Below are 24,330 nucleotides of genomic sequence, written 5' to 3' on the forward strand. Positions count from 1 at the left end.
AACGAATCTGACATACATGGCTACTGTTATTGTTCTTTTCTTTTAACAAAATAAAGTCGTTGAACGCCAAACACAAATATATTCAGGTTACTTCAACAAATCACAGGGATGTGAATACTGTAACCACACTAGTAACCTCTAAAGCTATGATTAATCGCGCATGTCAACCATAGACTTGAAATTTCCGCACGAGAACCAAAGTTACCCTTATCCGACCCTGCTAACAAAAGCTCTTGAGTTGTGATTCGATAATTTCCACATATTATGTCGTTAATGTCGAATTTGCCTCCAACGCCATGCAATTTGCCTTTGTTACCCCAACCAACCAACGTAAAGGATCTCTGCCTTAGACTTTTGATCGCGTGCCACTTTTCTATTTCAAATTTAGGCGGGATCCGATTAGATCCCATTTTTGTCTCATTTCTTAAAGAGAGAGAGTTATTTGCTCTCTCCTGTGGTGACATTTAAGTGTTTTTCATAGTTGACGAAATCTGAAATTCCTTTATAACGCTCAGCTTCAGAGATGTCATTACCACCACACGACTACATATAGAGGATCTCACAATCAAGTCTGTAACTTCAATTTTTAAGTTTACCACGTCTGGGGTTTGATATCATGTTTGAGCTTTTCTCTTGAGAAAAACATTGACAATTCTGGCGATTTGTCAGTTTAGATATAAAAACACGAAGTAAAATTTCCAAAAAATTTTATTAAAAATTACAATTCTCAAAGCGTTTAATTAAGTTGCGATTATCTAAGAACGATGGTAATTATTAAGACTACTGGCAGTTTGTTTTTGTTGTTGCGTAAAGTAGTATTTCAAAAAGTGTACACAGTGCTCGATTCGTTCCCGCAACAAACCGGTACTGCAACCTAACAAAGTACCACCAAGCACACACGAATCGAACCGGTCCATTTCAGTTCAATTCAAGCACCGATTTCTAAAATTAGTAATGGATACGTGCTTAAGGATACAGTTTCAGTGATCGGCGTTAATAAATATTTTTGTTTCTCTTGATCTATACTGAGGTAATTCGTTATCACTTTCATACTTTTTTTTTATGTGCATATGGAAGTAAAATCCGGTATCCCGGGTATATATGGGCCTGTACCGGTGTTTGGTATGTACAAATGTCTCGACTCGTTAGTAGTATCTAAGGCTGAGCACTTCGAAGGGAGCTTCTATGTCAGATTCAAAATCGGATTCGTCGTAATCTACTGGTTCTCGATTGATCGCCGGCAAGTAGAAGGAGAAAGCTTTCTGCTATTCTTCCGTGAGTTCCCACAGCATTAAACTGGCGTCTGTTCCTCCTACCGTGACAATATTGCGATCGTTAAAAAGAAACCGGGCCGACGCGATCTGTCCGCTGTACACTTTCTCCTCGTTGTATTCCGCCTTCGGCGTGAAGCAGGGGTACCTGAAGAATGAAAGGTTAAACTTCAAACTGTCTCTCTACCGCGTCCATACCTGAAGAGCCTAATGTACCCGTCGGCATCACCGCACACTAACAAGTCATGCGCCGCCGATCTGTTACAGGTGCTAATTATTGACGTCATGGGATAAAATCGGTTGTTCCAGATTCCGGATACTAAAAATCCGACTGAGGAGTTGTAAGTGTGCCATTTGACATCTTTCATTGCAATGGGGCTTTTTTCTGGTGACAGAGATTTGATGTCCCCTACAGCGGGAGGTTACACCGACTAGTCGCACACTTTATACTTACAGAACGTGAGGTCGTAGTCGGCGGTGACGGTTTGTAAATAGTTGCTGTCTGAGCTCCAGTCCAACTGTATTAAAGGCTGAGAGCCTCGTATTTTGTTAGATTTCTTGTAAGAGAAGCCATCTCTACTGACACGGAACAGATAAATACTTCCATTCTGCGAGGCAATTGCGATTAGATCTCCGGCTGTGGACGTTGATTAGCCTTTGATTAGTGGAAGAACATGCTCACCTGCGTTATATCCCACGCTGCTCAGCGGAGAGCCGCACACTCTGATCGTTGTTGTAACCACTCCCGTTTCGGCGTTCAATACTATGAGATGGCCTTCGGTACTGCCCGACGCTAAAGCGACACCAAACGGATGGAAGCTTAACGAAATGCACTCATAGCTCACCTAGAAATTAACACCTAAATCATTGGAGTCTCGAGAAGGTCACTTACTTGAGTAGTCCACACTGGTTTGTGTTTCCTCCACAGCGCAATAACTTTATCATGTCCGGCCGTTGCGAAAAGCTCATCGTCTGGATGAACAGCCAATCCCCACAGTTGGCGACTGTGCCCAAAGACAATCTACAACAGCGTAAAAACTATAAGCAGCCCCACTTGTGACTTACCTGGTTGAATCTTCTCTGCAGAGATCCCTCCATGATATTGTTTTTAGTCGTGCCAACGTAAATATTTCCATCGTTTCGTCCTGGTCGCTGTGGGTAAATGGAACGAACTCCTCCCGCTACCTCGGGCAACTGGAACACAAAGGTCAGTCTGTATTCGCGCAGCAACCCACATTACTTTGGCATCCGTTATCCTCTTATAGTTTTGGAGGGAATCCCACGCAGCTATCCTTCGGTCTTTCTCGCCACCGGATAGCAATGTTCCTTCTGATAGCATGATTAGGGTGCTCACTCCTTTATTGTGCGCCTACAACGTGGTGGGGTAACAATGAGTTGGCCAGCGTGAGTCTACTCACCTCGAATTCCATTCGAACGAAATACGCGCCATCACTGTCGACGCTGTAAACCGTAATGAATCCGTCACTGTCTGCCGTAATCACATCGCCATCTTGTTCGAACTGCAAACTGGTGATCAGTGTGCGAGAGGGCTGAAAATGTTCATTATTCCACTAGTTCTGGCGAGACAACCACTTACAGGCTTGATAATGTCGGTACGTTCGAAGAAACCATCTTTTCGTCGATTCCAAAATGTTAGATGTCCCTTTCCGAAGGTGATGAGCAAGTTGTCGTCGAGTGGATGAAACGCGGCTCCAGATAATTCCTCTTGCAATGTCTGGAAGTTAGTCTCAGAAATTGCGAGGCCAATACCTGTTGATACTTACGGCGACTTTCCCCAGGAGGTGCCCCCACTGCCATTGCCATACTGACAGTATACTTTCGCGTCCACCATCAACGGCCATCACGTAGCTGCCTCCATTCTACAACGCAACAATTACTAAATAATAAACGAAGGGTGACTAACCAGCTGCGAGAAGGTGACGGCGGCCACGCCAACTTCGAATTCGCCCATACCGAAAACGTACAGCGTTTGCAACGTTTCGGTGCTCCATATTCGGATGTGTGCCTGCGTTTTGCGATTTCTCCCAGCCTTTTGACCGGAGGCTACCATCTCTCGAGAGGGATGAAGGTCCATGCTGAAAAGTTTCGTTGAGACGTCGAAAGCGAAAGGCGCGCGTTACCATTGAATATCTTCCGTGTGGCCGATGTAGTGCCTCTGCGACTCCTCGTCCCTGTCGTACATTATGGCGACCGCCGCCACGTAGTAGAGCAACTCGCCGGTCGGTAAAACCCACAGGTTCTTGCGCGAGTCTAAACCCCTGTATCCGTATCTGTGTTTATGTCAAGGAGAAGTCGAGCCAATTTCTGGAGTAGTGGTGATGGACGCAATTAAACGAATTAATATTAAATTAATAATTAATTAATTAAAAATGGATCCACTTGGTTTTGTGTCGGTTCGATAGGGTAGATGATCCACTCTCTCAACAGTGGACACCTTGTGATCGATTACCTCGCATGAAGTTCGTGATCGTATTCCATTCACACATTTGCATATTTAATGTAAAGTAGGTATAACTGTTCAATGATAAATATGCAAAAATCCGCACCCCATATTTTCAGAGACACAATTCAGACAAAAACGATATACAATTTCTTAATACACCCTACCTCAAATTCCAACAACGATCAGAAAAGTAGTTCATCCCTCATAGCATCACCAGTAGGTTGCACGCTCTATAAAATTAACGGGATCGAGTACTCTTGAACGCAAATTCTATTGAGGCGAATGTACCTGGGTGTGGGCCATATGGAATACCCCCCAGCACAAGGAGGACACTCTCGGAAAAAACATTTAATAAACATTTTACTGAAAGCAACTGTCATGGTAGTTTCTGAGAAAAGGTAATCGAGCTTTCCTGTGTTGGGGATATTGGCATACCCCCACAGCCTAGGGGGAGACAAGTACCATTGTTGGTGTGTACACCAAAAATTCAAATTAATTCCCGTCAATTCAAGTTAATTCACGTTAATTCAAATTAATTCACGGTAATTCAAGAGAATTCGCGTTAGTTCAAATTAGTTTACATTAATATACGTTAAGTCAAATTAATATACGTTAAATTCAAATTAATTCACGTTAATTCGCGTTAATTCACGTTAATTCGAATTAATTCACGTTAATTCAAATGAATTCGCGTTAATTCAAATTAATTCGCGTTAATTTAAATTAATTCGCGTTAATTCAAATGAATTCGCGTTAATTCAAATTCGCGTTCTCCCAGATAAATCTTTTCTAACGAGATTTTTCATACATACAAGTTGTAAGGGCTATAGGTCTTAGGGAGAACATAGTACCGGGGGCCTGGGATCCCCCCCCCCAGCCCCCACCACAGGAAGGATATTCCACTGGAAAAAAGATTTGCTAAATCTTTTCGAAAGTATCCGTCATGGTAGTTAAAAAAAATGGTAATCGATCCTTTTCTATGGAGATTTTTTATACAGGGTGGCCCACTGAAAACAGTCAATGCCAATTTTGCCAACTTAACGACAGTTTTGCCAGAAACGCTCGAACACGTCAATTTTAGTTTTGAGGGGCTCACTACATTAAGTAATACTACTTACATAACTTTAACCTTGAAAAGGGGGTGAATTGCACCCCAAAAATTTCAAATGGGAAGAGGTAGTAAATGTTATAGATAGGCCGAAAGGAATGTTCATTATGTTTTCAGAACTGTTTTTATTTTTCAAATCAGATCAGAGAAAACTGCCATGGTAGCGTTTGAAAAAAAAGCCGTCATTCGGAGGACGAATTGTTTAAAAAGCGATCCTTTGGGCTATAGCGGTCGTTCTGGTGAGCTACTAATACGGTGGGAGCGAAATGCTTTTGGAGGGGAGAGGCAGACGCTAGGGTGCTTGTTCTTGAGAGCGGAATTTATTGTAATGCAAATCTAAAGCGAATTTCCTGATTGAGGGACAACTCAACTTCGCGCAATTCATGACTTTTAATAAATCGCGTTTTTAGGGGAATTTTTCGAAAGGAATTCCCCTTAGCGACGGTGTTGTCTGTCCGTCTGGTCCTCCTCGTAACTCGAGAACTCGATCGCTTTCTACGAGTTCAAGGATCAGTTAACGAATATGAGCCGGATTAAAAGTCGTGTTTCTGAATGCGAGCGGAATGTCCCCTAGTGAAAATAGTGTGTGATTCTACGCTACAAGGATCATAGAAAAGAATCGGCTCGCACCCCTTATGCAGAAAGCACAGATGATTTCTTCGCATCCATAAGTAAATGTAATGAATAATCAGCCCCACGTTGGCCGCCATTTTGTAACGGGTGTTACAAATAAAAGGGTTATAGAAATAATAGTATTTTTACGGTGCGTCCGCTCCGCCTCGGTGAACGCGTACCTTAATTATTACAGTACCTCTTAAATGTCGTGTCCTGGAATTGCTGATTTTCATCTCCTATAAAGTCGGTACGGCCCTTCGTGTAGATATGATACCTTCTCAATTGCTCTACCTATGTTAATAGAGTGTAGATCTCAAGGAGATCTGCATTTGGCCTCGTCAGGATTCTGATGAAATTTCGCGGGTATTGAGTGGTTGTTTTTTGTTGTCTACTGTCAGGAAGAATTTCGTTTCCCAATGTGATCTACTCCAATTAAAACGATCCCTGATTCCAATTGTCAGATTAATCCTTTCTACGTAATCTCATACGAAATACATCCTAATAACTCTCGCCAGGAAAGATTGCCGGTCACAGCACACTTTGTGTCGATTTACAATCTATGTTTTTCTTAAGATGCGAGCGACTTCCGGAATAGGATCATGCCAATGTTGAACGAAACGTCTTTTTGTTCAACATTGACACGATACTATCCCGGAAGTCGCTCACATCTTTAGAAAAACATAGATTGTAGACCGGGATCAAGTGTTCTATGACCGGCAATCTTTCCTGGTGAGAGGTTTATCTAACTTTTTGTTATTAGTTCTTGAATATACCGCGATGTCGCTTTTGCACTCATAATCCCTCTTGAAACGATTTTTAAGGCACTTAACAAGTTTGTTACCGGAATGCCTTGGTGGAAATTAAACCGTACCGTAATCCTTTTATTCTCGGTTTGCGGACTACGATCTTTACGTCATCTTCGCGTGCGAAAAAATAACGTTTACTTGAGCTCTAAATAGGGCCCAAAAACGAATGCCCGAAAAAACAAACTTCTTTGGCCAGAACGACAAAATTCCCTATGCTATTGCTAACTTGACGAGGGTCCATAGTTACAGAATAGCTTAGAAGAAGGTGCTATTTATGTTGCACTAATCGCGTGTTGCTAGAGAGAGAATGGATGGACTGCGACTCCATTCCGGATCATTCTCCACCATCCGATCCTTCAGATCCAGATCACCTTTACTGATCTGACTTCAGCACCGTTCATTTGGGAGGGGACGGTATAGAACAATAGGAGGTAGGTACACAATGACCTTGAAGACGAGCAGAGTGTCAGATAGAGTGTAATAATGGCCATGACGTCAATACATAAGAAATTGTATTGACTCTGCCAAAATGCCCGTGCAAGAATGAAAATTATGCATACAACGATTATGGTAATCGTGCATGCAACGTTTAAAGGATACACCCATTCCAACTGCATTTTCTTATCCGGTGGAGTATTGTCGACCGGCGCATGGTGAATTGGAGGATAAAACGTTCTTCTGAGCCCCTTAATCGTAACGCGGATAGGTTCCTCTTTGAGCACTTCCAGTAGAGTGTAGTCTAGGAGAGGTACTGAGTTTCGCTACTTTGCTGACGCACTTACCATTGGTCCTAATTATTTCATTTTCCGGCGCGTACAAGGCTCTCGGGCGACTTTTACTCCTCGCTCGCCTCTGTTTGCTTAGATCTTCTACGACGGCCGCTTGGGGCGCACGTGCACGCGATCTTCTAGCGGGCGACATCATCACGGCTGCACCAACCGAACCAATTCCCAGATAGAAAGTGTCCTCGTCGGCGAATTCATTACGCAACTGCGAGAAACTGCGCACCTCCTGGCCGGACACGGTAAACATCCTCTTCGCTCCGTTCATTTTCAGCACCTGCCCCAAGTCTTCGAGCACCTCTTCAAAGGGTTGAGTGGTGCGTAAGTTTAACAGCACGCGACACTAAAAATTCCGGTTGTTAGTGAGAGATATCGGAAATCGGAAAGCTCACCTGCACGGTGTGGTCCATGTTGTTAATAATGCGTATGACCCTCCCCGAGCTCGGTTTGATGGTCCCTCCACCCGGAGGTGGCACGTCCACCTCAACAATTGAAGCTTTCCGACTGACAGCTTTGCTCCAACCTTGACCTCCGGGCGCCGCGTACCAGATGCCATTCTTTTTTCCGTAACTCGCAGGCTGCATCGAGAACAAAGTGCGTTAAAGCTGAGGAAGATGCGTGGAAATGCGTACCATCGTCGGCAAAGATACGACTGCGAATGGTGTTACTTCGTCTTCGAAATCAATATCGAGCATTTATTTTAGTTTTAAAAAGGAAGCGTGTACGCGAACTTTCTCACTCAAAATTCACCCTTGGAATGGAGGTATAATCCGCGTACTGCTCCAAACTTTGATAAATAATTTATGATTGAATGTGCTAATGAAGCGATGGTGGGGGTTGCTCAAGGTCAAGGGATTTAAGGTGGGGAAAAGTGCTCTGACGTGATTCGAAGTGGTTGACCCGTTCATACAATGTAAAAGCTTATCGTCGATCTCCCGCTTGTACAACCTCCCGTTGCACGTAGAGAAGCATTTTCTGCGTTCTGCTGCTAGTGGGGTTTGCTTAATTGTTATCGACTCGACTTATGCATATTCGCGGCGAAATCACGATAATTTATGCACATCTAATTGCGCGACCAAATTTTTTTTTTAGCAAGGACAACGATCACTTTGCACGTTATAGTTGAGAATAGGCCAGAATGTTTTCAACACGTTGCGCCTGCCGAAAGGAGCAACATGCAAACGTGGACCTAATTATACACCTACGTGGTTAATATAGGTCGGTCATTTTTTTCCCCATACCTATTTAGCATAATGAGAGGTGGCCTTCGACTAACCCACTTTTCCTCAGGGAGTCCGTCTGTCAGTCTGTAGGCCGAAAACCATTGAGCTTTCGCACTGCAAGCGCAATGAACGCATAAACGTGTCTCGTTATAAATTTAATAAAATCACGGCTACGTTAATTTACTACGAAATAAATCCCCAAACGTTAATCAATAACGGTGCCGAGTTCACTTTCTGTTTCTCCGGTCATTAGCAAATTACTCGCGAAGATGGCTCGCTTCTTTCATTTTCCACTGCCCCTTGCTGCTATTATTTGAGCCAAGGCACCCAAATTACTTTGAGATTGTTGTAGAGATCACAATTAAAAACACCAGATTAAAAATAATAGTATCGCGTTCCTTTTTTGGTAAAAATTTATGAAACTTGTCAGAAAAAGGAAAACTCCAATTAAACCAAAGTGCACCTTTTGTCCTTTCTTGACCGCCCCCCCCAATTCGTGCAAAAGTGCTCTCCTTTGTTTTCAATATCAATACACTTCTTGTATTAACCAAGTTTGAAATTGGATTCCAAAGATTTGCGCCTTGCGCCTTACAAAATAAGTGCAATAGCTCAGCAATACCTACACGTTTAATCCTTTGATCTTCCTTTCAACAAGCATAATAGACGAAGAGCTGGCTACATAAAAAAATGTTAGTTATCGTTAAATGGCTGATTTTCTTGGAAAGTATAGTATCCTGATACATAGTCAAGTAGAAATGGTCGTGTCTGCCAGCGACATCCCGTAGACAGTGGCGATCAAATATGTCAAATTTTAATAAAATTTCCGACTTTACGATTATATTAAACCTACCACTATTAACATTAACATTTTTGACTATGGTTTTTGAGAAAAATGCAAATTTAAAAAATCAAATAAATAGTTTAACTTTTCAATTTAAGGTTTCTCAAAAACTAAGAAACTCTAACCAATGTATGCTAAAAAAATTGACACTCTCAAAAACCCTGAAGATGGTAACCGACCAAAACCAAAACAGGGCGTTTGCGATTCCCTATGCAAAAAAAAAGAATGTATACAGGGTGTTTTTTTGGGAGCTCTAGTTAAACGTTTCTGGGAAAGTAACATAGGTAGGTTTTTGAAAATTTGTACTTAGGAGTTACTCTGAAGGCCGAATCGATGTAAAATATTTTCAAAATGACCGCACTTCCGGAAACACCGGAAGTAGATAGAAACTTCGTTATTTTAAATAGCAACCCCTATTTTTGGGTTCTACGTGAAATTTTAGTTCTTCTGATACCCATATGTCGATATCTGCCATTTATGGTTTTTGAGTTATTTTGACTTGAAGAAAAAAAAATGGGGGATGCAGATGGTACCTTGATAATTGATTACTGAAAACGGTTGTAGTCATGGCATATCATAAATAACAATTAAATTCCAAAATAGGTGAAACCACTGCAAGTCATTTTTTGATTTTTGAAAAACTTATGTTAACCTATAACAGTAGGTGACGGATTAGTGTCACTAGATTTGTTTAAAATTCGATTGTTATAAAATCATGGCCAACTACTAAAAAGAAAATGCGAAAAAAAAATGGTATCAATTCAATGAAATGGGAATAAATCAGAAACTGTGAAAGATAGCTATAGGAACATGTAATATCAAAATATGCCAATTTCGATTCTCTACCTCATGCAATAGTAACAAAATGGTCATTCCATTTAAAAAAACTGAGTTTATAGACTTTGAAGTTTCTTAAATTTGGATCTCCATAAGTGCGGTTGTACGCAACTTAACTTTTCTTTTAAGTACACTAACAGAAAGCCCTATTCATTCTCTATGTACTGATAAAAATGGGTTGCCATGACTATAACCGTTTTCAAGTAATCAATTATCAAGGTACCACGTGCATCCGCCACTTTTTTCCTTAAAGTCAAAATAACTTAAAAACCATAAATCGCAGATATCGACATGTGGACATCAAAAGAACTGAAATTTGACGTAGAATTCCAAAATGCAATAAAAAATAGGGGTTGCCATTGAAAATAACGAAGTTACTATCTACTTCCGGTGTTTCCGGAAGTGCTGCCTGCCATTTTGAAAATATTTTACATCAGAGTAACTGCTAAGTACAAATTTTCAAAATCCTACCTATTTGACTTTCCCAGAAACGTTTAACTAAAGCTCCCAAAAAAACACCCTGTATACATTCCAAATGTCATCAAAATTATACGTTATTGAGTTATCGTGCAGCAGGCGTATAATTAATATTCAAAGGTCTCAACAATCCATGCTGTGAGTGGAATCAGGTGTATTACCCCCTCAAATTCGCTTGCTAAAGGTAGATGCGAAGATTGGAGGAACCCCTCATCCCTTGTCACGTGGTATTAGATTCATACTATACAGGGTCGCTCATAAGTCTGAAAACGGATGATTATCAGGGAAAATATATTGTATTTTTTAAAATGGAACACTCTGTATATTATTCAATATTTCAATTCTTCTTTCTCAATTTTAACCAAAATTTCTAAGAAACATAATGTACCCAAATTCAATCGTCCGGGGTTATCGAGTTTTGAAAATAAATGCTATTGTTGCTATTTATTGAATTTATTTATTTATTTATTTATTATCCCACTCTTGTAACTGGGCCCTCAACAGGCTTACGCCCAAGTACAGAGTGATTGAATGAAGAAAAATAATTAATGATCCCAAACAATCATAACAAACATCGGTTCTTTTTACCCGCATAATGTTTTTAAATGAAATTCTTAATGTCATTAATTATTGTACTTCATGCAATAAATTTTAAAACAATAGCGTCTATTTTCAAAACTCGATAATCCGAAAACTTAGGTGCGTTATGCTTCTTACAAATTTTGCTTAAAATTGATCCGACTGTATGGTGCGTTTCATTTAAAAAAATCAATTTTAGTGTGCCACGCTTTTATGATCAACCCTGTATAATACTTTTCAGCGTGTTTTTGAAAAACAAGTTGCGCTCATATATTTACTTTGGCTGCGAAGGTTTTTAAGTATACAGGGTGTTACATAATCGCATGTAAAAAAAATTGGGTGATAGAGGGGATCAAGACAAGCACTTTTTCCTAATAAATCGAGGGTCCAACGTGTTTCGTTTGGTAGCCACCCCCAAAGAAGTGGTGAAATTTGGATGTTTGAAATGTATGGCACCCAAAACAAGACAACATTTGAAAACTACTGGTTTCAACAGGATGGTGCACCTGCGCACAACGCCCTAATCGTGCAAGAATACCTGTATATAGTTGTTTTCGAAATAAAAAAAGTGCTTTTCAAGAAACGAGAACACGTAACTAATTCCCTAGGTATGCTTCGGCTCGCTCGGCATTGGCTTGCACACGCACAGCGAGTGACTGACACAAAAACAAGAAATTAACCATAGAAAGTGTCTAAAAAACACGATCTGGCCACATTTGGATCTGGAGGTTTCTGATCATGATACGAATCCAGCAATAGTTTAGTTAGTTTTGGAATTCACAAAAAGTACATGCTTTTTTCTCTTGCGCAATTGAAAAAATGGGTCTTAGGCACTCTTAAACGCTTAGTTTTTAAAGACACTTAACATTAAAGGCTTACCAATAGACCCTTCGCTTTTAAAATCCTTAAAATCCACCATTAAGTTCTCAAAATTAAAGGTCTCAAAGGCTTCTTAAGAAGGTCTCTTAAAGATGAAAAATCTGTATCATGGATCATTAAAGGTTTTCGACGAATATTACATAGCGTTATAGGCTCGAAAGTTGAAGGTTCTTACATCACTTAAAAAAAAGAAAAGAATCCCGACTCTAAAATCCTCTGGTGGAGTGTTTGAATCTCTAAAAAAATGGGCTACGACCGATAAAGGCTCTTAAAGACTTTTAGCGGCCCACAAACACTTTCAAAAGCTCTTCAAGACCATCAGTTGCCCTTAAAGCAAACTAAACGCTCATAATGTCTTTAGAAGACCATCGGGATGTACTGCAGATTCTTGAATACCTTTGAAACATCACGCAGACTTCTTACAGGATTTTGGAAAAAATTTTGATCACGATATAATTTGGTATTGGGAGGTTTTCAAAATGAAAATAACGAATCCAAAATAAGTTTTTGAAAATTCGAAAAATTCGGACAACAAAAATGATTTGCAACATGTATTTTGTCAACAAAAATGTCAAACAGTTTTTACACACGACGTTAAAAAACCACTATGCGCGTTTCCTTGTAGGAATCGCCTAAGAGTAGTATTTGAACAGGCCATCTCTAAGGCTTTTCATTAAATATTAGTTTTTTTATAACGGGTAGGTACATTTTGCACGTTGGAATGAGTTCAATTCTCTAGTTTCGTTGTTCAATGGTTGCAATTGAAGATTTCTTTAAATTGTTTGTTTTCGTTATTTTTATGTTCAAATAATACCAGATTTGCTCAAGATCAGGTATTTTTGAACTTCCATTTATTAGGGGTATGAATCAGAAAGGGTACAGGCCGTGAGATTTTAGAATGACACTTTGCAATGGGTTTTTGCAAATAAGGTTGACTATCCAATCTCGAACTTACTAATGTGAACTTGACATTTTACGAAATTAATGAAAATTTCTCATTTTTCTCTTTTTGAAAATTTTGTTTTTACACTTTGTTTTTTGACTAGTTTGCTAGCAACAATGAACACGAAATTATGATAAAGCGTTAAATATATGGACAAGATAGATACAATTTGCACTTCTCTACTAGGAATTTCCACCAAAATAAACCTAATTCGTGAGACATGGTTGTTTTCACCCTTACTCCAATATCAAAAACGATAATATAGGGCAACTTCTAATAGAAAAATATACCTTATGGCTAATCAAATCGAACCCATTTACATGGATATTCTTTTTCTTTTATTATAAGAAAATCACATATTCAATTTAAATGAGTTCCTAAACAACAAATATACTTAGTACAAGCGGTTTCAATTGGCCCATAGATTGATATCTTTAAGAGAACAAACCTAAATTTTTTCTTAGAGATAAGCCATTTAGTTAATTTTACATAAATTAAGATCACAGTACCTCATATCAAAATGGGAACTGCAAATGGGATCTTAACAACGGATACCTTCACTTCATGAATTTCTCGGGAATTAATACTCTGTGGGCATAATTTCGGGAGCGTTGAACATCTATGTTTATTAATTGCTGGCAAACAAACTGTTTTCTTGTAAGTACTGTAGTTTGTCAATATCGTTTTTTGTTCGACTACAACTGTCCCTAGTTTCAATGGGTATACTAAGCGTTAAAGTTTTTCTTTTTCTTGCCAAATGAAACTTGCTACCGGACCAATTCCCTCGTGACCTGAACTTGGCTCTATGGTGGCCGAAAACAGAGAACAGAACGAATTTTTTAGGGCGGTTCGCGTTGTTAACTCTAAAGAACGAATATCCCAAAAAACTTCTTCGGATTAATCCCTACCTATCTTTTTTTGAATTGATTGACGCCCCTTCAGAATTTTGCCTATTATTTTATATTATTATTATTTATATTATTAATTAAACTCTATTGAAAGCTCTTGTTACAAGTACTGTCTTTTAGCATATGGACGTATTAATACTATTCATCCACGATTAGACTGAGTTTAACCAACTCTTCCAATTTCGTTATTTTGTGTACTAAGGAGATAAAACGGGAAGAATCTCTTAAATAATATTCGCAATTACCATTTTTAGGCGTGGTTGAAGGGTAAGGGCTAAAGACATGATCCTGAAACGGTATGTTCTGCACGGTTCAAGAACAAAACTTAATTTATCGAAAAATAATATAAAAAAAGAAGTTCGATCTGTGGTTATAATCATCAAAAGACAAATTAAACGTTGCAAGGGTTTAAGAATGTTTCACTAAACTGCAACGACCATCCTATGGCCTACGTTTTTTTCGATTACCGAATGCATTACGATAAGAAAATTTAATCACCCTTATTACCATTTTCCTCCACTAATCAATTTACGATAATGAATATTGATGCACCCTCATTATAGACCTCGCCCCGTTCAAGAAAAAGAAATCAAATCGCATGAATTGGCGTATTGCATGCACCCGGACCTTTGCTCCAATTTCCCACTACTCTTGCGATTACTTTCAAAGTATTTATGCCAATGCACATCTTATACGTGCGTGACCGATCCCGAAATTTTACTACGTCCATTTTCCGTTCGTACGCATTAATCATAATAGGTACCTATTCCGCTGTAAAGCTCGCCTTTTGTTCGACGCTTTGCTCAGGGAAAAGTTTTCCAAACAAAATTAATTTTGGGCGGAATTTTTTACATGGATGTAGGTCAAGTTTTTTTTTTTATTTATTTTTAAGAATGTACCTTTACCGCGATTAATATCTTACGTGGTAGGTATAAATAATGTTGTGATTTATGAGGGTTAGTGTTAAACATACGCCCGATAACAAATCGGAGACAAGGTTAATGGATATGAATCGCCATTTTGAAATGTCACATTATAATAGTAAATACGTCTCTATTAATTAATTGAGTTTTAATGAGAAGCGGAAGGGGATCCGTGCGCTCGACAAACGAAAGCGAATTCTTTCAAATTGAAAAGTGTTCCGTTTCCTTTCAAAGGATATCGAGTGATAAAAGATTATGCCATATCTGACAACGTCTTTTTGACCATCTCTAAATTTTGCAACGTACCATGTCAATTATCGTCCAATGGATTCAAGAGATCTACACAATTTTGGTTAGTTGAAAATATTGGCGCCCAACGTGGGGCAACTTGTAACAGGTTATCGTGTATCATTTAAATACTTCCTTTTGCGGTCATGGGTGGTTATAGGCCCCTCATTTTTTCGCAGCTTTTTTCTTGATCTTGAAGCTATCACTGTCATATGTTATATTATGTCATACAGAATAGAGAAAGTCGTTGCCGAACGATAACCGTTATGTAACAACATTGTTACGTGTTAGTGAATAGGCCCCTTAAGCTAGTTGGCCAATATCCATTTGGATATTCTTATTTCGGGCCGCGGTTCACACCTTATGTTTGCTTGTAATACTTCACTGATAGTTGCCGCAATTGAACGTCGGTAATTTGTTGATAGTTTTATGGCTGTTTTGCTTTACACCCGTTCCGCACCGAATTTTGAGTTTGTTCTTGGCAGGAGATATATATTTTCATAAAACCATCTGCAAATCAGCTTGATTTTAACATAGAACGGCACGTTTCGCGAAAAACACGAAAAAAGCAAGTGGGTCACTCAAAATAAGTACTGCAGTTGTAATTCTTCCATCTAATTACCGAAAAATTTGTGTCAAAAGAAGCATAAATAAAAAATAATTATTAGATCGTTTCGCGCGATATGCAAAATGGAATATTTGGCGCTGCATGTGTCTAATGACAGCGGCATTTATAATCACTGTGACTCCACTAATTTCCATCGCGTTATTAACGGCGAATGTTTTACCTTGTATTTACATCTAAATTAGGAGGGGAAAAATGTATGTAGGGTACCTACGTGATTTATTTGCGTGTGTGTTTGTCTCACACGCATTTACCCTTCACCAACTTTAAAAGTATGCTCTCGCTATATTACCTATGTATTATAAGTATATGCCCCCCTTATGCAAACATGAAATCGTCTTGTGTGACCTATTTTTACAACAATTTAGATTGGCGTTCTTGTAATAATCTTGCGGAAGGAAATTTAATATAAACTTGCAAACTTTCATAATAAATAAAGAAATAGATTGAAGGTTGATAGGGTGTAGGTTAACGAGAGAACAGGAAAAGGAATATTGTTTCTAAATGAGAAGATTTTTGCTCAAAAGTGTCCTCGGATGAACACAATATTTTGCAAAGTAGTTTTGCTAAAATCCTCCATCAAATCAAGTATGTACCGTAGCATGGACGGATCGGACAGACGCGTAATTAGATATATCATGTTGTGCAAGAAAATTCAATATAAATTTACAAAATTCATAATAAATAAAACAAGTGTAAAATGGTGTAAAATAAGAAAAATCCTCTTCCGCAAGAAACAGTTTTGGTTTTTATTGTTTTACGTGTTCAGCCCTTTATAGTATTGAATATTGGAAAAACCAAAAGCATTTTATGATGCTTTGTAAGAAAATGATTGTTATTTTTTTAAATAGGGATCTGCATTTTTAACATTTGAGTAGCTTTTATCTTTCAAAGCTAATGATATGTGATCAAAAATGAGTTGCTGTCAAGTCACCTTTGGAATTTTTGTTTAAGTACATGGGATTCCAAAGGCGACTCGACCGTCACTCATTTTTGATCGCCCATTATAATACTTACTTCTATCTCTTTTCAATACAAGTTCTTTCAAAGAGTAGGCATTGACTTCTAAAAGTTAACTTCAAACAACTTACTTTGAAAAGAGATATCAGTTACTGGTATATATCATTAGATTTGGGACATCAAAAAGCTACCCAAACATTAACAAATCTATATCCTCGTTTCGACTGATCGGTTTACAATCGATTAGGATGTGCGCATTTTCTCTGTATCACGACGTTATAGTATAGTTTTGCTCAAATCGCTTCATTAATACTTTTACTATTATAAATTAAAATCGAATCCACTTTTTCCGGTGACCCTGTATATTAGGGTATGTAATTTAATTGTTTCATATGCTACTAGATCTATCGCTTGCCTCAAAAAGTACCTGTTTAATAGGCAAATACTTCAGTTTGCCTTGGAATAAATTGACCCCTATATTTTTGTAATCGTAAAACATGTTAAAATTCAAATTACAATTTGACAATAGATTTTCCTCAAATTTGTTAGAAGCAATTAAAAAAAACACAATTTACAATATCTACCTACCAAATTTAATTCTGAAATCTGAGATCCATATATCGGTTCTACCACATTCTGTTCACGGGAAGAAGGCATTAAGAAAAGAAGAATGAAAGAATCGCGAAAGGATCAAGAAGGGAAGAAAAGGTAATGGAACACGGAAGGAACCGTGAAATGTGCGTAAATGAAACAAGAAGAAAAATAACCCAAGGGAAATAGAACTGTGAAGGAAGCATGAAGAGGATCGATGTGAATGAAAGAGGTGTGAAAAGAAGACGAGCGAAAGAAAGAAATCTCAAAAAAATTATCAAAGTCCTCGTTTGAGATCGAAGGGACTTCAGCGGATTTTTGTGTGGCAGATCAGTATTCTATTAGCCACTTTCGACTCAACTATCAATAACAGATCTTGTCGAAGGCTACTACATTCACTAACCGCTTCCCACTTTCCGCGTGCACCCGCAATTCGCTTTTAATGTTTTGACTCCACCATCAGTAAGATCGTGTCGGGGGCTACCACATTCCCTTTGACGGTACCCACTTCCGACGTTCCGTTCACCCGCAATTCGCTTTTAAAGATTTGACTCCACCATCAGGAAGATCGTGTCGGGGGCTACCACATTCCCTTTGACGGTACCCCCTTCCGACGTCCCGTTCACCCGCAATTCGTGTTTGAAGATTTGACTCCACCATCAGGAAGATCGTGTCGGGGGCTACCACATTTCCTTTGACGGTACCCACTTCCGACGTCCCGTTCACTCGCAATTCACTTCTATTGGCGACACGAGAAAGAGAGAGCGATTCGAGATTTACGAAACGTTAAACCGCGTGAGTTCGCAACGGAAGGTAAAAGGCGCCCGAAGTTGACTACTTCTCGAAGACGCGCGCGCGCGCCTCGCAAAAGGTCGTTAATTTCGCCCCTATGACAAGAAACAAAATTCCGCCACGCAGGAGTTGTGCGCGTTTACAACATCTTTCCGACGACACCAATTTCAAAAGAATCGGACCAAAACTGTAGTAGAAAATAGGAAAAAACTGAAAAACCTTCACGTTAGTATACTACGCTCGAGGATGACGCCCAGATGTCGCCAACCCCACATCATGTAGCCATGTCCCTAAGGTTGACAAATTCCACGGTCCTGTAGATACACGTACACCCGTTGCCTTTCTACAAGGGTTCTTCTACGCGCCCACATTTGCTGCCAGCCAGCCAGCCAGCCAGCCAAAGTGAGATTAAAAGCTACTTTTTACAAATAAATTTGCAAAAATGCGCTAAAAATGGAAGCGAAGGAAAAAATGTGAAGAGAGGCGTTTTGTAAGGAAATGTGAAGGACTGAAGAAAGGAAGTATCTAAGAGACATCAACAATCAATAGAAGGTGTAAAGAGGAAGCGAAATAGGTTTGACCAAATACATAAGAAGAAGGCGAGTGGAAAATACACTAAGTGGGGTACAGGAGAGGCATCAAACTGTAACGGTGGCCATATGAAAACCACGTGATAGACGAGATATAAGATGTAAGTGTATGGCAGAAACACGCGTGAAGGGAGAAGACTTGAAGAAGGCGTCTTGAGTTGAGAGCTTAAAGAGAGAGAGAGAGAGTAAAAGAAGTCTAAAATAGATGTGAGGACAGAAGCGTGCAGAAATGAGGGGGCATAACTGTAAATGGGAGAGACATGGATTACCTTTATAAGAGAAAAAGCAGGAAGCATCTCTTACACGAAAATCGCTAAAAAAAACATACTTAAGTATATAATTTTATGGGGTATGCTTGATTTTAGTTTAATACAATACTACTAACACCGGCAAAAGAAATCATTAATAAATAAAAATAAGTAAGTTGATAAACCTTTTAAGAAGATACAAAAGAGTAATAAAACAAAAAAATATTACCGTGTGTAAACCAAACTAGGCGCACCGCTTTAATTTTGACACCCTGTATATTTAAAATTTTTTTGATTCTGCAAAGAATATTACGCCTGACGGTCTATTTGGTAATTTATAGGAGGTTGGCCGGAAAATCAATTAAATTTTTGTTGTCCAATAGCAAGGATTTTGAACAAATTGAAGTTATGCCGTTTAGTCAATTGTTTCAAATAGAATCACAGTTTTTCCTGATCTACGGTTGAATAAAAGGTTATTACAATTATGTTAACATATACCTACGTTTTTTACCCAATGGCAAATAAGTACCTACACAACATGTGAGGTTAAATATTTGAAAACATATAGAGGGCGTACCATGTAAATTTTGAAATTTCTGATCCCTTTCGGTTACACTGGAATTCTACCAAAGTTTCAGGCGTGAAATTCATATTTCTTCTGTTTCTGTCATTATGATTTCATCAAAAAGCTTTTCGTCTTGAAGTGTTCAACAAATTTGAATAAAATTCTATTAAATTTTATGAATGTATAGACGTGTTGAATATTCGTTGCTCGCAAATGGGGTAAAGTTTTTAATAAATAAATTCCCAAATGAAATACTAAGTGTTTAGCACCACTGGTTTTTCTCTATCGAGTGACGTAAAAACCCATTATGGCATCCATTTAAAATAAGGAAGTTGATGTCAATATTTCGAAAACAGCCATTTTAAAAAAAATTTCCAACGTCCATTGAATTTATCCCATCGCATCTTGCAACTTTTATTTGAAACTTTTTTCGATATCTCTTTGTTACTAAAATATTTGAATTTTTTAAAAATGTCGATTATCACTTTTTTCCAATTATCTACGAAACGAATTTAATAACAACAAAGATAGCCATGTTATCCTATTCAGTTTAAGACACCTTGTATATTTAAAATTCAAAGAAACATCTTCATAAATAAGAAAGTTGGCATGCACGCGTCTGATTTTTACTATGTGCGATATGTTTGCCTTTATTAGAAGCATCTGAAGATAAATTTAAAAAAAATATTTTTGGAAAAGGAAGTTGGTGTAGAGTAATTAAAGATCCGGTCTTCTGAACCGAACCATAATCTGAAATGGTCCCAAATTTTCCTTTTTCAAATATAAGAAAAACCTTTTCTACAAATGTCAACTACTGATGGTTCCGCATCTACAGAAATTATTTTTTAATGTACAGGGTGTCCTATTTTTCAATTTTTTAAAATGGAACACCCTGTAGAGTTTTACGTGTTTCGATGCAATTCGTTAATTTCTATTTACTTTTTGGTCTTGTGTCAACGTTGCCATCTTAGTAATTTTTTTTCGGAATAATTCCCCATAAGCAAGCCTCAATTTGATGAATCATTTGTAACACTCGTTTACTTTCTGGTCACGCACTTATAAATTAAGATGGACTGCTGATCAAACAGTTGCATAGAGGTAGAATGGCCCTAGCATGGGCGCGGCCATGATGTGCACGTTTTAGTTATTTTCTAGGGGAATTTTCCTAGTGCTCAAGTTTTGAGACTATTGCAGTCTTGGAAAATGACATGTGTCACAGTAATTTATGTAGAAAACGTGAGGTTAATGCTTCTTTATTAGTTGATTTGAATTTCGCGCCAAGTGAGTGCACATCATGGCTGCCCCCATGTAGGTGTCATTTGTCAATTCAGCATTAGCAGTCCATCTTAATTTATAAGTTCGTGTTTCTGGCATTCTTTTGTTTTTTATTATCACAGCTTACTCCGGTGTTTAAACATGTAATTAATTAATGGGTAGGTAGGTACTTTGTAAAAAATATTGAAAAACCCATAACTACGGAGTTTAAGTACAGGATACCCCGTATAAAAATTGAAGAGAACACAAAAGAGCTATAGAATAGCGAAATAGTGGTTGTTCTATTTGAAAAAAATCTGTTATTTAATGACATCGTGAAAATGGGACGCCCTGTACAATCAAAAATATTTTCTGTAGATGCGCAACCATATAACAGTAACATTCTGACTCCATAAAATTTGTGTGTAGTGCATCTACATTCCCCATTTGTGCTCAATGATACACTATTAAAGGTAATGTTTCATTTCGGCTGAAAAGATCTTTTTTGTCGATCCGGTGCGAGGTTGAAGGTTCTGACAGGATCGAAAATTTTAGGGACCGTTCCTAAAATCGAACCGACAACCGGCTAGAAATCGGCCTGTTCTAAAGACAATTTTATTATACTGAATATAAATAAATTGAAAACTGTGAAAGGGCTGGGATTTGCAGGGAAAGTGGCTGCAATATAGTGGAAAATACGTTAAAAAGTGTCCGTCTTTAAGTTTGCAACGTTGCAGTTAATTTTAAAGAACCTCCTAAAAAAACAACACTAGCATATCGGTCCAAATTTGACTACCAGTCTATTTTCCAAAAATTTTAATTTTGGGGTCGCTAGTATCGAATTTGTGACACATCGTGATTTGGAAAACGGATAAACGCATAAACACGACTATTTTCGCTATTTTGGAAATAGGTAAAATTGAGAGTGCGTGTTGAGAAAGGTTCAATTGCAAATACTACGATTTGATGGGGTGGTTTTCTTTTTATTCGACTCTTTCGCGTTCAGAAATTGGTGTTTTTAAACAATTTGTATTGTACTAAAAACGGTGCAGAATTAAAGGGGATTTCCAATCAAATCTGTTTGGATTTTCATACTAAAAATTCCGGTGCGTTTCGGTTCCATTTCGTAGCACCCCATTATACCATATAAAGAGTATTCAATAGTGTCTCATTTCCTATGCCATAATTGTAGGTGTTTTCTACATTGATGACATCCAAAGCGCCTCCCTAAAATTGATTTCCTCATGGCAACACACATAAATATATGGCGGCCGGATAATGTTGCAGCTTCAATTGCTAATCGTTTTTGATTTGAAGGAAATATGGGCGATTGACAAACAATTAAAAATCTTGACACCGTGATTCAATTATACCAAATTCAAAAAACTTAGCGTTGTTTTTACTTTTTTTTTTTACAAAAAGCTGCAAGTACTTGTCTTTTTTCTGGATTATTCAAAGCCATGGGTAATATATAATATACAGGGTGGTCACTTCCACTTGTTCTGATGGAAGTTTGAAATTAATTTTTGACTCGAAATTTAAAATCACGTACTTATATCAATCTGCCCCAAATATACGCATTCACTTGATTAATGGAAATTTTTCAAAATGCCGCTAAAGAAGAAATCATTTCTGCCTTTCGGAAGTGAGGTACAACAATCAATTGATTTTCTGTTAACAGGTTAATTAAGTGTATGTTGTTAAAGGAGTATGGTGTTGATGAAATTTGGAGAAAAGGGGATTTCATTTCCAGAACTAACAGAAAATTTTGCAAGTGAATGCGAACAGTTTTAATGAGCACATTTTGTGGGTTGTTTTGATTTTAAATGATGAATGACAACGCCGATAAACTTGTTGCTGGTTCTTGAAAGGAAACGTCAGTTTCTTTGTCTGAAAAATGCAAAGACGTAGGACTTTCGCAACACGACACTCATGTAGGCAATAGCATTGACGCGACACCTTAAAAAACGTTAGACGCTATCGATTTGATTTAATTACACGCGAACGGTACAAGCCACCAAGTGGACAAAAAGTAGGGGTGTCCGATTTCGTTCGGACGCGAGCCCTTCGAAGCTTGTCCGCCGTAAGCGTTTCCCAATGTTTACGTCTTAACAGGTGCGTGCAGGCGCAACCCTTATCTTAATTCGCGGTCACGTGGCGCACCGAACTGACCACAATCACGGCATATCTCTCCCCACGTACCTACTGCGCTATTTTTTTTTGTTGAGATTTACCGATACAATCGAGCCCTTCGTCCAATTCTGCTACAAACTAGAGCTTACCTTAAAGGTTTTATAGGACGATACGACGTAAGAGGCGCCGTCTTCCAATTCCTCCAGTCTAAATTTTCTATCTCCGTCCATTGAGAAAATGTAGCGGGCACCACGTGGCAAATCCATGCGAAGGGAGAGCTTGTCCAGTAAAGTTTCCAGAGTGCCGATGTCTCTTCCCGGTTTGAAACGAATCTCGATTCCGGGAAAGAAAGGGTCGCCGTTCTTGTAGAATAGAACTCTAAGCGCCCTCCAGTACGACAGATTGCTGTAACGACTGGTGGCTATTTCGACTCTACTCTTAGGACGTGGCGGTGGCATCATGGAAGAGACCTCGCTAGCATTATCGGCCATGGTGATGGCACCAGGACTGGAGGGCCTACTGGCCGCTCCTTGTCTCCAGTATCCGCCACCACCGCCGTTTGGTGCCAAGTTGTTGACGCGTAATTGTCCACGCTCTTCCTCGTAGTCGTCGTCGTCCGACTCGATCTTACTGGCAACGTTCTTTCCGCCCGCCACCGTGTTACTGATTGAGTTCCCCTGTTTGTCCATACGCGGCGTTGGCGGCGCAGTATCGGCGACGCCGACCTCCACACCGCCACCATTGATGGCGCCCTCTTCTGCGTGATGAGAGTCGTCCTCAAAAGCTTGATCTTCAGCCTGCTGCATTTTACTACTTGAACGAAACTGAGCTGCGGGCATCTTCATGCACACATTTTTAAAATCGAGAACTCATCAGCAAGCTACTCACCATGACGGTTACTTCCCATTAAGGACCCTGCACTTTGGAAACTTAATTCATCACTGCTCTACAAATTAACACAACCCAACACGCCGCCTGAGCGTTAATAAATTATTTAAATAAATAAAAGTGAGTAAGAGTGCTGCCCTACAAGCGGCATTGAACTGAACTTGTTGCACACTACACCGGAGTATTGACTCTGGGGTTGGCAATTTCTCGTGACTGCTTATTGGTTGAATGAAAGGGTTACTTGATTATCGTAGACCAATGCGCAGTGTTAAAAATTTTTACATTGTCCCATTCCATATTTGCCCTCTTTCTGGCCACCCCGAGGCGCCCCTCGCTAACCACCCCCATTGGCGGTTTCCGGCGTATCCGTATCTGCAATATATGAGACCGATTTTAATCGCGCATGCCATCTCCCTTTCTCTATGCGATCATTCATAAAACCACATTTTTATGCAATTACGGCGTTTCGGACTATTCCAGAAAAAAACGTCCTTTGTTCGTGAAACTTTGTATAAATCATAATACCTACCCGTAATTGGCGCACGGCATTTTCTAGGAAAATTACTCCCCAATTACCAACTGCAATTAAATTAATAAATTGGCGAGGGCGGAGTAGGAAAATTAGCGCTTAATTTTTTGTTTCATACATTTCTTTACAAATACTTTTTACATATACTTTTATTTTTACCGTCTGTTATCTTGTAGATAATTCTTAACTTATTTTCTTTATACAGTTTAAC

General features: G+C 38.8%; 1 protein-coding gene across 2 annotated transcripts; it reads right to left on the reverse strand.

The window, feature by feature from the left end:
• Window positions 1-690: 690 nt before the first annotated feature.
• On the reverse strand, window positions 691-23,753 carry LOC116175890 (echinoderm microtubule-associated protein-like CG42247). Of its 2 annotated transcripts, XM_031494247.1 has the most exons (17): window positions 23,591-23,753; window positions 22,852-23,541; window positions 7,439-7,624; window positions 7,047-7,389; window positions 6,865-7,003; window positions 3,413-3,562; window positions 3,196-3,367; window positions 3,056-3,151; window positions 2,869-3,006; window positions 2,690-2,821; window positions 2,512-2,640; window positions 2,337-2,465; window positions 2,164-2,292; window positions 1,954-2,116; window positions 1,726-1,908; window positions 1,470-1,680; window positions 691-1,419 (listed from the first exon to the last, which is right to left on the reverse strand). In XM_031494247.1, the coding sequence occupies exons 1-17, from the start codon at window positions 23,591-23,593 to the stop codon at window positions 1,266-1,268; spliced, it is 3,147 nt and encodes a 1,048-aa protein (XP_031350107.1). In that variant the 5' UTR covers window positions 23,594-23,753; the 3' UTR covers window positions 691-1,265. The 2 variants fall into 2 exon arrangements, with proteins under 2 accessions (XP_031350107.1, XP_031350108.1); XM_031494248.1 differs by lacking the exons at window positions 22,852-23,541; window positions 23,591-23,753 and adding an exon at window positions 7,679-7,792.
• Between the last annotated feature and the right edge of the window lie 577 nt (window positions 23,754-24,330).

This window comes from Photinus pyralis, unplaced genomic scaffold, assembly GCF_008802855.1.
Source record: "Photinus pyralis isolate 1611_PpyrPB1 unplaced genomic scaffold, Ppyr1.3 Ppyr1.4_LG7, whole genome shotgun sequence".
Lineage (NCBI taxonomy): Eukaryota > Metazoa > Arthropoda > Insecta > Coleoptera > Lampyridae > Photinus > Photinus pyralis.